Source organism: Entelurus aequoreus, linkage group LG15 (genome assembly GCF_033978785.1).
Source record: "Entelurus aequoreus isolate RoL-2023_Sb linkage group LG15, RoL_Eaeq_v1.1, whole genome shotgun sequence".
Classification (NCBI taxonomy): domain Eukaryota; kingdom Metazoa; phylum Chordata; class Actinopteri; order Syngnathiformes; family Syngnathidae; genus Entelurus; species Entelurus aequoreus.
The window spans coordinates 11594178-11611855 of record NC_084745.1 but is presented as its reverse complement, the minus strand read 5'-3'; the positions used below and the strand labels follow the sequence as shown (position 1 = coordinate 11611855).

Genomic DNA, 17678 nt, shown 5'->3' with positions numbered 1-17678 from the left:
TTCAGATAGTTTAGCATATATTGATAGACTAACCAGTATATTTAATGTACAAAATGTTTTGGGCACGCTAACATTAAGCCGCTTTAATACTTGACTGGAGGCGTGTTTCATTCTGTGCACCGCTGCCTCCCTCTAGCGGACATTCGGTGTACTGCGCCAGATGTGGAGCGATCCAGAACATTCGGGCAGATGTTCATATTTTAATATTCTCTCCGTCGTATTTCAAGTGCTAATCGATGTCTAAATCCGTTTCATGATACATTTAGACAAATAGTCATTTTGTCAAAGGGTGTTAAATAGGAGCAAACATCGGGGAGGTGCTGCGTGTTTTGTGGGGGGGTTTTTCACGCATGCGCAGACGGGCTACCAACTGCTCCAATGCACACCTGCATTCTGGCATTTATGGTGACGCAGTGAGTATACATTTATGTTCTTATGGGGTAAATGGGGGGTGTTAGTGCGTGTTTTTGGGGTGCGTGTGTGCATGCGATGTAGCATGCACACCCCCTTTATAAAAAAAAATGCTTGTGGAGTGTTCAAAAAAAAAAAAAATAGCCTTTTGCGTGCAAATGTGCAGCATTTGGTGACGACATGTTGGAAGAGGAGGAGGCAGATGGCGGGGGAGGAGGAGGAGGCAGATGCTCGTCCTTTGCACTTCCACGCCATGCATGCGCCATACTCAGGAGTGTTTGCGTCCGATACCTTTTGCAGTCCATGCATGGCTGGCGATGCGCAAGAGACAGATGCAGGTCCACCAGGAAGCCGCCGCCAGCGTCCTGCAGGCCCGCCACAGGATGGCCAACACGCCCGGCAACGCCTCCAACGCCTGCTGCTTCTGCTGGTGCTGCTGCTGTAGCTGCTCCTGGTAGGACCGCATCGTCTCATCACTTCACCATTTCATTCACTCATTCATTCCACTACATCTTCATGATATTCTGCAGCAAAGTCATTTTTTTTAAAAATGGACCAAATTTAGCACACCTTTACACATAAATATGCAATCATTACAAAACAGGCATCAAAGTCAAATAAAGCCTGCAATAATCGTACTTTTTAAAAACAATACTCATTAAGTTTACTCATTAAAAATAAAACAGATTAATTTTTACCGCACATTTTGCAAATAAGTCAAGTACCAAGTTATATGACTGAGTCATTCGGCTCCAAAATTGGCTAAAAAGATTTGCATGGTAGTGTTAGCATGCTAACAGTTAGCATCTGTAAAGTACCAAGTCACATGACTGAGTCGTTCGGCCGCAAAATTGGCTAAAAATGTTTGCATGTTATTGTTAGTATGCTAACAGTTAGCATGTGTCAAGTACCGAGTTATACGACTCTTATGTGTTGGGCTGGAAAAAAGCTAGCATGGTAATGTTAGCATGCTAAAGTTAGCATCTGTAAAGTACCGAGTTACATGACTCGGAGTCATTCGGCTCCAAAATTGGCTAAAAAGGTTTGCATGGTAGTGTTAGCATGCTAACAGTTAGCATGTGTCAAGTACCGAGTTATTTGACTCGGAGTCATTCGGCTCCAAAATTGGCTAAAAAAGTTTGCCTGGTAGAGTTAGCTCGCTAACAGTCAACATGTGTCAAGTACCGAGTTATACGACACTAATGTGTTCGGCTGAAAAAAAGTTAGCATGCTAAAGTTAGCATACTAACAGTTAGCATCTGTAAAGTACCAAGTTACATGACTGAGTCGTTTGGCTGCAAAATTGGCTGAAAAGGTTTGCATGGTAGTGTTAGCATGCTAGCAGTTAGCATGTGTCAAGTACCGAGTTATTTGACTCGGAGTCATTCGGCTCCAAAATTGGCTAGAAAAGTTTGCCTGGTAGAGTTAGCTCGCTAACAGTCAACATGTGTCAAGTACCGAGTTATACGACTCTTATGTGTTGGGCTGAAAAAAAGTTAGCATGGTAATGTTAGCATGCTAAAGTTAGCATCTGTAAAGTACCGAGTTACATGACTCGGAGTCATTCGGCTCCAAAATTGGCTAAAAAGGTTTGCATTGTAGTGTTAGCATGCTAACAGTTAGCATGTGTCAAGTACCGAGTTATTTGACTCGGAGTCATTCGGCTCCAAAATTGGCTAAAAAAGTTTGCCTGGTAGAGTTAGCTCGCTAACAGCCAACATGTGTCAAGTACCGAGTTATACGACTCTTATGTGTTTGGCTAAAAAAAAGTTAGCATGGTAATGTTAGCATGCTAACAGTTAGCATGTGTCAAGTACCAAGTTATACGACACTTATGTGTTCGGCTGAAAAAAAGTTAGCATGCTAAAGTTAGCATACTAACAGTTAGCATCTGTAAAGTACCAAGTTACATGACTGAGTCGTTCGGCTGCAAAATTGGCTGAAAAGGTTTGCATGGTAGTGTTAGCATGCTAGCAGTTAGCATGTGTCAAGTACCGAGTTATTTGACTCGGAGTCATTCGGCTCCAAAATTGGCTAAAAAAGTTTGCCTGGTAGAGTTAGCTCGCTAACAGTCAACATGTGTCAAGTACCGAGTTGTACAACTCTTATGTGTTTGGCTGGAAAAAAAAGTTAGCATGGTAATGTTAGCATGCTAACAGTTAGCATGTGTCAAGTACCGAGTTATACGACACTAATGTGTTCGGCTGAAAAAAAATTAGCATGCTAAAGTTAGCATACTAACATCTAGCATCTGTAAAGTACCAAGTTACATGACTGAGTCGTTCGGCTGCAAAATTGGCTGAAAAGGTTTGCATGGTAGTGTTAGCATGCTAGCAGTTAGCATGTGTCAAGTACCGAGTTATTTGACTCTGAGTCATTCGGCTCCAAAATTGGCTAAAAAAGTTTGCCTGGTAGAGTTAGCTCGCTAACAGTCAACATGTGTCAAGTACCGAGTTGTACGACTCTTATGTGTTTGGCTGGAAAAAAAAGTTAGCATGGTAATGTTAGCATGCTAACAGTTAGCATGTGTCAAGTACCGAGTTATACGACACTAATGTGTTCGGCTGAAAAAAAGTTAGCATGCTAAAGTTAGCATACTAACATCTAGCATCTGCAAAGTACCAAGTTACATGACTGAGTCGTTCGGCTGCAAAATTGGCTGAAAAGGTTTGCATGGTAGTGTTAGCATGCTAACAGTTAGCATGTGTCAAGTACCGAGTTATTTGACTCGGAGTCATTCGGCTCCAAAATTGGCTAAAAAAGTTTGCCTGGTAGAGTTAGCTCGCTAACAGTCAACATGTGTCAAGTACCGAGTTATACGACTCTTATGTGTTCGGCTGAAAAAAAGTTAGCATGGTAATGTTAGCATGCTAACAGTTAACGTGTCAAGTACTGAGTTATACGACTCTTATGTGTTCAGCTGAAAAAAAGTTAGCATGGCAATGTTAGCATGCTAAAGTTAGCATCTGTAAAGTACCGAGTTACATGACTCTGAGTCATTCGGCTCCAAAATTGGCTAAAAAATGTTTGCATGGTAGTGTTAGCATGCTAACAGTTAGCGTGTGTCAACTACCAAGTTACATGACCCGGAGTCATTCGAATCCAAAATTGGCTAAAAAAGTTTGCATGGTAGTATTAGCATGCTAACAGTCAACATGTGTCAAGTACAGAGTTATAAGACTCTTATGTGTTCGGCTGAAAAAAAGTTAGCATGGTAATGTTAGCATGCTAACGTTAGCGTAAAGTACCAAGTTACATGACCGAGTCATTCGGCTCCAAAATTGGCTAAAAATGTTTGCATGGTACTGTTAGTATGCTAACAGTTAGCATGTGTCAAGTACCGAGTTATACGACTCTTATGTGTTCGGCTGAAAAAAAGTTAGCATGCTTACGTTAGCATACTAACAGTTAGCATCTGTAAAGTTCCAAGTTGCATGACTGAGTCGTTCGGCTCCAAAATTGGCTAAAAAAAGTTTGCATGGTAGTGTTAGCATGCTAAGTACCGATGTGTCAAGTACCGAGTTATACGACTCTTATGTGTTGGGCTGAAAAAAAGTTAGCATGGTAATGTTAGCATGCTACCGTTAGCATACTAACAGTTAGCATCTGTAAAGTACCAAGTTATATGACTTAGTCATTCGGCTGAAAAATTGGCTAAAAAGGTTTGCATGGTCTGTGATGAGGTGGCGACTTGTCCAGGGTGTACCCCGCCTTCCACCCGAATGCAGCTGAGATAGGCTCCAGCGACCCCCCGCGACCCCAGAAAGGGACAAGTGGTAGAAAATTGATGGATGGATGGGTTTGCATGGTAGTGTTTTTATTTATTTTTTTAAGAGTAGAGCAAATTTTATAACATTTTATATTTTACATACAGGTAGAGGTACAAGTCTGAAAAATGTATTACTAACAAATAAAAGTGAAGGTCTAAAAAAAAAGTTTTAAGTAATCCACTTAAAATAATCCCAGAAGGTAGATGAATTTATATTTTTATGATATTTTACTAAGGAATGTCCCTAAACAAAATCTACTCAAGTAAAAAGTAAACAAAATAAAATATACTTTAAATTTGACCTGCTTTTTTATTTTTTATTTAAAAAAACAATTTTAATAATTGTATTTAACTTAAACCTCACTTTACTTCAAATATTTACACATTTCTACAATAAAAATATCCTGGAAATGAGTCTCTGACCACATGTTTTATTTATTGTATTTTTAATTTGGATTTCATGATTTTTTTTTTTTTAACAATTTTTAAGAGTATAACAAATTGTACATTTTATATACATTTTTTTAGACTTGTACTTTTGTCAATAATACAAGTGAAAGTACGGGTTTTAAAAAATCGATTCCCGCTTAATCAAATTTAAAAAAGACCCCAAAGGTAGATTAAATGATATTAAAGGAATGTCCCAAAATAAAATAATAAAAGTGAATGGAACCTAAACCTTATAGAACCAACACGTGGTGCAATGGAACCTAGCAAGAGCGTCTTACCGGCTCAAGAAGCCCGCGGGTCACATGTTTGCGGGTCACATGTTTTGGAATCATCTGGCCTAATTAAGCAGGCTCCCAGCTGAGTGCAAAGCAGTTGATTGTTGCGCTGCTGCCATGTTCCCAACTGGCACAGGTGTGACGCACGCAGGCCGCACCTCAGGTGTTGTGTACTGTGGGATTACACGGAGGACCAGGTGTAACAATTACAAGATGTTATTGGCCCTCCCTGTGGAACCCTCCACTGTTACCTTTTATTCCACGCCTGGATTGGAAATCACTTTAGCGAGCTCTCCCTTGGAAACGTGAACCACGGATCACCTTTTTTTCAACGTTAAAAGTCATCTTTCACCTGAAAGTGAGGCGGCCCAAAATGCTTCCTGACGTCGACGCCCACCCGAGTAATTTTTTACCTTGAATTCTGTTTTAATTTGATATCTTGCACTTCTTACATCTGTCAACATGTAACATCACACATACATTTATATACAGTGGTGGTCAAAAGTTGACATACACTTGTAAAGAACATCATGTCATGGCTGTTTGAGTTTCCTATCATTTCTACAACTCTTATTTTTTTGTGATAGAGTGATTGGAGCACATACTTGTTGGTCACAAAAAGCATTGTCCACACGTGTAAGTCAGGACTTTGGAAAGGCCATTCTAAAACCTTAATTCTAGCCTGATTTAGCCATTCCTTTACCACTTTTGACGTGTTATCTGTCAGACTTAATTTTAAATAGTATCAGCTAGTGATGGGTCCGGCAACACCGATGCATCGGCGCATGCGTCGAGCTCAGAGAGCGATACCCTGTGTCGGTGCGCGTATCGCTTTTAGAAAGTCACGTGACCGAACACGAGCTGTTTTGGTCACGTGACCGATCATGAGCTGTTCTGGTCACGTGACCGATACGCGAACTGTATCGCACGGACGCCTGTGCGCCAAACTGTGTTTATTAGGAAGCGGCGCAATGCGTGTTGTTGACGAACACCGTTAGGGCCGCTTGTTGTCACTGTCACTCAAAGTTGCATTTCAAAATTACACAGAATGAATGTGTTTATTTTGTTTAGAATTCAGATGGGTTTGATTTGGTGCGCGGCATATATTTGCTGTGCGCGGAGGACGCTTGAGCACTGCGCAATTGCGCAGGCGCGCACCTTAGAGGGAACGTTGCTCACAGGGCACAGAGGAGGCATCAGTGCGATACAGTTCGCGTATCGGTCACGTGACCAAAGCAGCTCATGATCGGTCACGTGACTTTCTAAAAGCGGTACGCGCACCGACACAGGGTTTCGCTCTATGAGCTCGACGCATGCGCCGATGCCGTTACTAGAGAAAGGTACAGGAATGACGGCGTGGCGAAGTTGGTAGAGTGGCCGTGCCAGCAATCGGAGGGTTGCTGGTTACTGGGGTTCAATCCCCACCTTCTACCATCCTAGTCACGATACATGTTCACATTATTTGACTGTATCTAAAAAAGATAAAAATATGTTTTTATTTAAATGAAGATATGAAATAATCCTAAATGAAATACAACGACTTGGTTTATATTATTGTATATACTAGGTCGGGGGTTGGCAACCCGCGGCTCTAGAGCCGCATGCCGCTCTTTAGCGCCGCCCTAGTGGCTTTCTGGAGATTTTTCAAAAATGTATGAAGAATGGAAAAAGATGAGGGGAAAAAAATCTATTTTTTTGTTTTAGTATGGTTTCTGTAGGAGGACACACATGACACAAACCTCCCTAATTGTTATAAATCACACGGTTTGTATTAAACATGCTTCACTGATTCGAGTATTTGGCGAGCGCCGTTTTGTCCTACTAATTTTGGCGGTCCCTGAACTCACCGTATAGTTTCTTTACATGTATAACTTTCTCCGACTTTCTAGGACGTGTTTTATGCCACTTCTTTTTCTGTCTCATTTTGTCCACCACACTGTTAACGTTGTGCATGAATGCACAAAGGTGAGTTTTGTTGATGTTATTGACTTGTGTGGAGTGCTAATCAGACATATTTGGTCACTGCATGACTGCAAGCTAATCGATGCTAACATGCTATTTAGGCTAGCGATATGTACATATTGCACCATTATGCCTCATTTGTAGGTATATTTGAGGTCATTTAGTTGCCTTTAAGTCCTCTTAATTAAAGGTATATCTCATGACACATGTAATATGGCTTTTAATTTTTTGCGGCTCCAGACAGATTTGTTTTTGTATTTTTGGTCCAATATGGCTCTTTCAACATTTTGGGTTGCCGACCCCTGTACTAGGTCATAAAATCATTGTCAGTTGAGTCGGTCCATAGGTTGCCTGTAGGGATTTTTAATGTCCAGCAGATGTCAGTATTTAGTGACACAGTATCGACACAGTATCAATACAGTTTTGCAATGTGTCGAAACGCTTCATGAGGCCTCATCAACCCATCACTAGTATCAGCAAGCCACGTGTTCTTTTTAATACTATTAGTTATGTTCTTAATCCGAATCCAGCCACTTTACTGGAGATGACAAGTGAAACTTGTGAAAAATTTCTCTCCTTTTTTAACGATAAGGTTGCTTTTATTCGGGCAAATCTTTCTCGCTCTCCATTGAGTTTTAATGTGGCCACTCAGTGCTCGGCTGTGTTTAGTCACTTTGAGCCTGTGTCCATGCCTGAGCTTACAGGAATAGTCCACAAACTGAAACCCTCGTCCTGTCCCACAGACCCAGTCCCCCCTCGCTTTATTAAAGAAATCTGGGACACTATTGACTTGTCTGTTAGGGACATCATCAACAGCAGCTTGATTTCTGGCTGTGTCCCCTCTTTTTGTAAAAGAGCTGTTGTCGAGCCTTTGATTAAAAAAACAGGTCTAGATCCGACATGTTTGTCAAATTATCGGCCCATTTCCAAATTACCTTTTGTGTCAAAAATTCTGGAGAAATGTGTTTTAGCGCAACTGCAGCCTTTTTTAGATGAAAATAGCACTCTAGATCCATTTCAGTCTGGATACAAGGCTTTGCACAGTACTGAATCTGCACTTTTAAAGGTTTTTAATGACTTGCTTTTAATGTCTGATTCTGGTAGCTCTGCCATTTTAGTGCTTTTAGATCTTACAGCTGCCTTTGACACAGTCGACCACACAATTCTTTTAGACCGCCTGAGAGACTGTGTGGGTATCAGGGGGACTGCATTAGAGTGGTTCAGATCCTACCTGTCAGAGAGGTCCTTCTCTGTCAGGCTGGGGGACGCCACCTCTTCTTCTGCTCCGCTTTACTGTGGTGTCCCCCAGGGATCCATTCTAGGCCCCATCCTGTTTTCCTTGTACATTCTCCCTCTTGGAGAGATTTTTAAGAAACATGGAGTGTCTTATCACTTTTATGCAGATGACTGCCAAATGTATATGCCAATTTCAAAAGGCCACGGCCCCCTGACACCCCTTCTCAACTGTCTATGTGATGTCAAGGCTCGGTTAGCCCATAATTTTTTAATAATGAATGAGGGAAAAACGGAAATTTCAGTTTTTGGTCCGGCCCTCACTGACTTGGGACCATTGCAAAATCATGTGCGTCCCAAAGTCACCAGCCTTGGCGTCACTATAGACAGCGATTTTAAATTCGACAAACAAGTCAATGGCGTTTTAAAATCGTGTTTTTATCATCTTCGTCTTTTAGCAAAGGTAAAACCATTTTTATCTTTTAACCTTTTTGAACAAGTCGTGCATGCTTTTATTTCAAGTCGCCTGGACTACTGCAATGCACTTTATGCTGGAATTAGCCAAAAAGCTCTCTCCCGGTTGCGGTTAGTCCAGAACGCGGCAGCACGACTTTTAACAGGGGCCAGGAAACGTGAGCATATAACCCCGATTCTTCGGAGTTTGCACTGGCTCCCTGTTCATTTTAGAATTGATTTTAAATCCTTGCTGTTTGTTTTTAAAGCTTTACATGGACTGGCACCTCAGTATATCTCGGACCTCATCCAAATTTACACACCTGCGCGCGCTCTGAGGTCCGAGAGCCAGCTCCAGCTCGTGGTGCCCAGGACGAGACTTAAAACCAGGGGAGACAGGGCCTTCTCTGTGGTCGGCCCTAAACTCTGGAACACTCTGCCCCTCCATGTTCAAACTGCTCCCACAGTGGAGTGTTTTAAGTCTCGTCTTAAGACCCACTTTTATTCTTTGGCTTTTAACACTACGTGAGTTGTGTGGTCTTCTGTCCTCTGTTGTCCTGTGTGGTTAGGGTTAGGGTTATAAATTTTGATGTCTATTTTACTGTTTTAATTGGTTTTACCCTTTAAAATCGTTTTTAATCATATTTATTTTTTATATTGTCTCTGTATTGGTTTTCTATTCATTTATTCTTTGTTTTTATTCAGTCATTGGTGTAGCATAATATTGTTTTTAATATTATTTTTAATATCGTTTTTAATATTGTTTTTAATATTGTTATTAACATGGCTGTGCAGCACTTTGGAAACATTCTTGTTGTGTAAATGTGCTATATAAATAAAGTGGATTGGATTGGATTGGATTGTCCTGTTGGAACACCCAACTGAGCCCAAGACCCAACCTCCGGGCTGATGATTTGAGGTTGTCCTGAAGAATTTGGAGGTAATCCTCCTTTTTCATTGTCCCATTTAAAGCACCAGTTCCATTGGTAGCAAAACAGGCCCACAGCATAATACTACCACCACCATGCTTGACGGTAGGAAGGTGTTCCTGGGATTAAAGGCCTCACATATTGCTGGGTATTGTGGCCAAACAGCTCCATTTTTGTTTCATCTGACCACAGAACTTTCCTCCAGAAGGTCTTCTCTTTGTCCATGTGATGTCAGATGAAACAAAAAATTAAGCTGTTTGGCCACAATACCCAGCAATATGTTTGGAGGAGAGAAAGTAAGGCCTTTAATCCCAGGAACACCATGCCTACTGTCAAGCATGGTGACGTGAAGTGAATTATATTTATATAGCGCTTTTTCTCTAGTGACTCAAAGTGCTTTACATAGTGAAACCCATTATCTAAGTTACATTTAAAGCAGTATGGGTGGCACTGGGAGCAGGTGGCTAAAGTGTCTTGCCCAAGGACACAACGGCAGTGACTAGGATGGCGGATGCGGGGATCGAACCTGGAACCCTCAAGTTGCTGGCACGGCCTCTCTACCAACCGAGCTATACCGCCCCAAGGTGGTGGTAGTATTATGCTCTGGGCCTGGGATCCATTATTTACATTTGTTTTAACTATTAAATGAACCTAAAATAAGACTCTCTGTGGTAAATATTGGACACACGTGTAAGCCACTGTGACACTATTGTTCATTTTTGATATAAATGGCTGTGATGACAATGTAAATTAGAGATTTTAAATCACAGTTACGTTGGAACGCGTATTAATATTGATACGGTTATTCGTTTTTGTTTGACTACTTTGGATTGTTTTGTGTCTTGTTTGTGTTTCCTCTCAATTGATTTTGGAATTGGGATATTATTGTGTATTATTTTGTTGGACTGATTTTTTAAAAAAAACAGCAAGCGTGCTCGTGTCATATAGAAGATCTTTGACAAGTATCAACACATTAGGACGTGAAGTTGCTTTTGGGAGGAGTGCACATTTCCCCAGCTTGTTGTGCGTGTTTGGACACATCGCTCAGGAGGTACCGACGGTGAATACATGAATTGTTTGTCTTGCAGTTTGACTGTTCGAGGCGAGGACGAGACGATACAAAGGTCCGCTTGCGATCGTAGGAGCGAAGGAGCCAACTGTGAAGACAGGTAAGCGGGACGGGTGGATGACGTGAAAGACCAGGACGCGCCTCAGCTGTCTTGTCCTCTCCCTCTTCTCCGGAAAAAAAAAAAAGCCCCGAGCCCACCCTGGAGGACGCGCGGTCCTGGACCACGTCCTTCGAGAAGGTGATGAGGAGCGCGGCGGGCCGAGGCTGCTTCCGGCAGTTCCTGCGCACCGAGTTCAGCGAGGAGAACATGATGTTCTGGCTGGCCTGCGAGGAACTGAAGAAGGAGACCAACAAGACGGTGGTGGAGGAGAAAGTGCGGCAGATCTACGAGGACTTCATCTCCATCCTGTCGCCCAAAGAGGTGAGAGGACTAAGTCCCTGCCGTTCCAAAAGGGTCCGCCGCTTTTGTCATGCCAGTTTTTGGTGCTAAAAATGCGTCTTTCCTTCCGATTTGTCGACGGGAAGTAGAGATGTCCGATATTGTCCAACTCTTAATTACCGATTCCGATATCAACCGACACGATATATACTAGAGATGTCCGATAATATCGGCCTGCCGATATTATCGGCCGATATATGCGTTAAAATGTAATATCGGAAATTATCGGTATCGTTTTTTTTATTATCGGTATCGGGTTTTTTTTGTTTTGTTTTTTTTATTAAATCAACATAAAAAACACAAGATACACTTACAATTAGTGCACCAACCCAAAAAACCTCCCTCCCCCATTTATACTCATTCACACAAAAGGGTTGTTTCTTTCTGTTATTAATATTCTGGTTCCTACATTATATATCAATATATATCAATACAGTCTGCAAGGAATACAGTCCGTAAGCACACATGATTGTGCGTGCTGCTGGTCCACTAATAGTACTAACCTTTAACAGTTAATTTTACTAATTTTCATTCATTACTAGTTTCTATGTAACTGTTTTTATATTGTTGTACTTTGTTTTTTATTCAAGAAAATGTTTTTAATTTATTTATCTTATTTTACAAATTAAAAAAAAAAGTACCTTATCTTCACCATACCTGGTTGTCCAAATTAGGCATAATAATGTGTTAATTCCACAACTGCATATATCGGTTGATATCGGTATCGGTTGGTATCGGTAATTAAAGAGTTGGACAATATCGGAATATCGGATATCGGCAAAAAGCCATTATCGGACATCCCTAATATATACCCATCCATCCATTTTCTAACCGATATATACCGAGTCGTGGAATTAACACATTATTGTGCCTAATTTTGTTGTGATGCCCCGCTGGATGCATTAAACAATGTAACAAGGTTTTCCAAAATAAATCAACTCAAGTTATGGAAAAAAATGCCAACATGGCACTGCCATATTTATTATTGAAGTCACAAAGTGCATTATTTTTTTTAACATGCCTCAAAACAGCAGCTTGGAATTTGGGACATGCTCTCCCTGAGAGAGCATGAGGAGGTTGAGGTGGGTGGGGTTGGGGGGTGGGGGGTAGATATTGTAGCGTCCCGGAAGAGTTAGTGCTGCAAGGGATTCTGGGTATTTGTTCTGTTGTGTTTATGCTGTGTTACGGTGCGGATGTTCTCCCGAAATGTGTTTGTCATTCTTGTTTGGTGTGGTTTCACAGTGTGGCGCATATTTGTAACAGTGTTAAAGTTGTTTATACGGCTACCCTCTGTGTGACCTGTATGGCTGTTGACCAAGTATGTATGGCATTCACTTGTGTGTGTGAAAAGACACAGATATTATGTGACTGGGCCGGCACACAAAGGCAGTGCCTTGAAGGTTTATTGGCGCTCTGTACTTCTCCCTACGTCCGTGTACACACAGTTCACAGTTTGAAAAAGTCAGAAATTGTACTTTTTGAAACAGACACCGATAATTTCCAATGTTACATTTTACAGCATTTAACGGCCGATAATATCGGCAGTCCGATATCATCGGACATCTCGAACTGGAAGTGCAAGTGCCGGCAAAAACGATGCCATCAGCATCATTCACTTGTTTCATTTCATAGGAAAAAGAAAGCAGACGGCAGACATGACACAAAACTAGGGATGTCCGATAATGGCTTTTTGCCGATATCCGATATTCCGACATTGTCCAACTCTTTAATTACAGATACCGATATCAACCGATACCGATATCAACCGATATATGCAGTCGTGGAATTAACACATTATTATGCCTAATTTGGACAACCAGGTATGGTGAAGATAAGGTACTTTTTTTAAAAAATTGTAAAATAAGATAAATAAATTAAAAACATTTTCTTGAATAAAAAAGAAAGTACAACAATATAAAAACAGTTACATAGAAACTAGTAATGAATGAAAATGAGTAAAATTAACTGTTAAAGGTTAGTACTATTAGTGGACCAGCAGCACGCACAATCATGTGTGCTTACGGACTGTATCCCTTGCAGACTGTATTGATATATATTGATATATAATGTAGGAACCAGAATATTAATAACAGAAAGAAACAACCCTTTTGTGTGAATGAGTGTAAATGGGGGAGGGAGGTTTTTTGGGTTGGTGCACTAATTGTAAGTGTATCTTGTGTTTTTTATGTTGATTTAATAAAAAAAAACAAAAAAAACAAACAAAAAAAAACAAACGATACCGATAATAAAAAAAATGATACCGATCATTTCCGATATTACATTTTAACGCATATATCGGCCGATAATATCGGCAGGCCGATATTATCGGACATCTCTACACAAAACCATCGCTGGGTTGCAGAAGACGTCACGTCCGCTTTGCTTGGTCGCGGTGTAGCGCACGTGGAGGGCGAACAAGCTAGAAATTTGAACGGAAAAGTCTTTGCTGTGCGGTTCCAAGCTTTCAAATGGAGAGTCTTTGGTAGAAGTGGCTCATCAAGGGAATAACGTCTGGGGAATGGTTCGCAAACATAACCATGACCCATCAGGAGCACTTAGTCATAAGTAGAGTTGTCCGATAATATCGGGCTGCCGATATTATCGGCCGATAAATGCTTTAAAATGTAATATCGGAAATTATCGGTATCGGTTTCAAAAAGTAAAATTTCTGACTTTTTAAAACGGCCCTGTGTACACGAACGTAGGGAGAAGTACAGAGCGCCAATAAACCTTAAAGGCACTGCCTTTGCGTGCCGGCCCAGTCACATAATATCTGTGTCTTTTCACACACACACACAAGTGAATGCAATGCATACTTGGTCAACAGCCATACAGGTCACACTGAGGGTAACCGTATAAACAACTTTAACACTGTTACAAATATGCGCCACACTGTGAACCCACACCAAACAATAATGACAAACACATTTCGGGAGAACATCCCCACCGTAACACAACATAAACACAACAGAACAAATACCCAGAACCCCTTGCAGCACACTAACTCTTCCGGGACGCTACAATATACACCCCCCGCTACCCCCTCCCAACCCCGCCCACCTCAACCTCCTCATGCTCTCTCAGGGAGAGCATGTCCCAAATTCCAAGCTGTTGTTTTGAGGCATGTTAAAAAAAATAATGCACTTTGTGACTTCAATAATAAATATGGCAGTGCCATGTTGGCATTTTTTTCCATACCGTAACTTGAGTTAATTTATTTTGGAAAACCTTGTTACATTGTTTAATGCATCCAGCGGGGCATCACAACAAAATTAGGCATAATAATGTGTTAATTCCACGACTGTATGTATCGGTTGATATCGGAATTGGTAATTAAGAGTTGGACAATATCGGATATCGGCAAAAAAGCCATTATCGGACATCTCTACACAAAACCATCGCTGGGTTGCATAAGACGTCACCTTCCGCTTTGCTTGGTCGCGGTGTAGCGCACGTGGAGGGCGAACAAGCTAGAAATTTGAACGGAAAAGTCTTTGCTGTGCGGTTCCAAGCTTTCAAATGGAGAGTCTTTGGTAGAAGTGGCTCATCAAGGGAATAACGTCTGGGAAATGGTTCTCAAACCTAACCACGACCCATCAGGAGCACTTAGTCATAAGCCAACCAGTAACCTTCCGGTCCACTTAAGAAAACTGCATGAATCCACTCTATCCCATTTCAATATTGTTGATGATAGCGTGTATATTTGCCTTTTAAACCTTTCAAAATAGGCCCAAATCTGCACTGATGCGTGCAAATAAACACTAGCCAAACAGGACTTTTGCCTTCCAGCTGAAACCAGGAAGTGCCTCTAAACTCAGTCGCGTGATTGCAACCCAAATAGTGGTTTCAAACGGCGACTTTCAGGCTTGAAGATACAAGAAAAGAAATCCAGAAACTAAACAGTTTCATTTTTAGATCAAGCAGAACTAAAGAAATATAGAGTAACTCAATTCTAAAAAGGTAAGAAATGATGGAATCATGAAAAAGAAACAACCACCAGAGCACTTTGTTGCACCACCTCTGGCTTTTACAAACCCCGTTTCCATATGAGTTGGGAAATTGTGTTAGATGTAAATATAAACGGAATACAATGATTTGCAAATCATTTTCAACTCATATTGAATGCACTACAAAGACAAGATATTTGATGTTCAAACTCATAAACTTTTTTTTTTTTGTTGCAAATAATTAACTTAAAATTTCATGGCTGCAACACGTGCCAAAGTAGTTGGGAAAGGGCATGTTCACCACTGTGTTACATGGCCTTTCCTTTTAACAACACTCAGTAAACGTTTGGGAACTGAGGAGACACATTTTTGAAGCTTCTCAGGTGGAATTCTTTCCCATTCTTGCTTGATGTACAGCTTAAGTTGTTCAACAGTCCGGGGGTCTCCCTTGTGCTATTTTAGGCTTCATAATGCACCACACATTTTCAATGGGAGACAGGATCTGGACTACAGGCAGGCCAGTCTAGTACCCGCACTCTTTTACTATGAAGCCATGTTGATGTAACACGTGGCTTGGCATTGTCCTGCTGAAATAAGCAGGGGCGTCCATGGTAACATTGCTTGGATGGCAACATATGTCTCTCCAAAACCTGTATGTACCTTTCAGCATTAATGGTGCCTTCACAGATGTGTAAGTTACCCATGTCTTGGGCACTAATACACCCCCATACCATCACACATGCTGGCTTTTCCACTTTGCGCCTATAACAATCCGGATGGTTCTTTTCCTCTTTGGTCCGGAGGACACGACGTCCACAGTTTCCAAAAACAATTTGAAATGTGGACTCGTCAGACCACAGAACACTTTTCTACTTTGCATCAGTCCATCTTAGATGAGCTCAGGCCCAGCGAAGCCGACGGCGTTTCTGGGTGTTGTTGATAAACGCTTTTCGCCTTGCATAGGAGAGTTTTAACTTGCACTTACAGATGTAGCGACCAACTGTAGTTACTGACAGTGGGTTTCTGAAGTGTTTCTGAGCCCATGTGGTGATATCCTTTACACACTGATGTCGCTTGTTGATGCAGTACAGCCTGAGGGATCGAAGGTCACGGGCTTAGCTGCTTACGTGCAGTGATTTCTCCAGATTCTATGAACCCTTTGATGATATTACGGACCGTAGATGGTGAAATCCCTAAATTCCTTGCAATAGCTGGTTGAGAAAGGTTTTTCTTAAACTGTTCAACAATTTGCTCACGCATTTGTTGACAAAGTGGTGACCCTCGCCCCATCCTTGTTTGTGAATGACTGAGCATTTCATGGAATCTACTTTTATACCCAATCATGGCACCCACCTGTTCCCAATTGGCCTGTTCACCTGTGGGATGTTCCAAATAAGTGTTTGATGAGCATTCCTCAACTTTATCAGTATTTATTGCCACCTTTCCCAACTTCTTTGTCACGTGTTGCTGGCATCAAATTCTAAAGTTAATGATTATTTGCAAAAAATAAAAATGTTTATTAGTTTGAACATCAAATATGTTGTCTTTGTAGCATATTCAACTGAATATGGGTTGAAAATGATTTGCAAATCATTGTATTCCGTTTATATTTATATCTAACATAATTTCCCAACTCATGGAAACGGGGTTTGTATAAGAGCTTGCAAGGTGTGAGGCGTGGACTTAACGAGTGACAAACTCCTCCTCAACAATCTTGCTCCAACTTCCTGTTGTCTGATCAGCTTGTCATCCACCATTTTCTTCTATTTCCACCACACATTTTACTGATTGATATTTGCAGGCCATGACTTTGACTTCATCTTTCAAGGAAATTGTTGACAATATCTTTCCATTGATGGAATAAGAGACACGTGCATATATTGAAGATGTAATGACAGCCATCATGCGGCTCCACGTCATCAAAGACTGGGCAAATGTGCACGTTTTCTTCAGGCAGTCGTCTTCATAAATCTCATTGCAGCCAAAACCAGACAACAGTTCCAGCATCATCACCTTGCCCAATGCAGATTCACCATTCATCACTGAATATGACTTTCATCCAGTCATCCATAGATAGTCCAACATGGTTAGCCCATTGGAACCTTGTTTTTTATCTTTAGATGTTGATGACAGCTTTTATGTACTTTGGTTTTTAAATCCTATTTCCTTTGGACACTTGTTTACGGTGACTCCAGTTTCCTCCCATTTGTTTTGTTGCGCATTTGATCTTTTTAAGACATATTGCTTGAGGTTTTCTGTTTTCCTTGGTCTAGCACAGGGGTCACCAACGCGGTGCCCGCGGGCACCAGGTAGCCCTTAAGGACCAGATGAGTAGCCCGCCGGCCTGTTCTAAAAATAGCTCAAATAGCAGCACTTACCAGTGAGCTGCCTCTATTTTTTAAATTTTATTCATTTACTAGCAAGCTGGTCTCGCTTTGCCCGACATTTTTAATTCTAAGAGACAAAACTCAAATAGAATTTGAAAAGCCAAGAAAATATTTTAAAGACTTGGTCTTCACTTGTTTAAATAAATTCATAAATGTTTTTACTTTGCTTCTTATAACTTTCAGAAAGACAATTTTAGAGAAAAAATACAACCTTAAAAATGATTTTAGGATTTTTAAACACATACCTTTTTACCTTTTAAATTCCTTCCTCTTCTTTCCTGACAATTTAAATCGATGTTCAAGTAAATTTATTTATTTTATTGTAAAGAATAAATACATTTTAATTTAATTCTT

The 17678-nt window shown here is 40.9% G+C and overlaps 1 protein-coding gene across 5 annotated transcripts in view; it reads left to right on the top strand.

The window, feature by feature from the left end:
- LOC133629823 (regulator of G-protein signaling 20) overlaps positions 1-17678 on the top strand; it is a 56480-nt gene that overhangs the window by 26295 nt on the left and 12507 nt on the right. Inside the window, exons 1-4 of one of the 5 annotated variants that reach the window (XM_062020858.1) lie at positions 356-413; positions 712-865; positions 10571-10651; positions 10738-10972. In XM_062020858.1, coding sequence (XP_061876842.1) covers positions 729-865; positions 10571-10651; positions 10738-10972 — 453 coding nt within the window. In that variant the 5' untranslated portion in view covers positions 356-413; positions 712-728. Of the gene's footprint in view, positions 1-355; positions 414-544; positions 866-6828; positions 6871-10570; positions 10652-10737; positions 10973-17678 lie in introns of those variants that run through there. The other 4 variants (XM_062020857.1, XM_062020859.1, XM_062020856.1 and 1 more) reach the window with 4 other exon arrangements.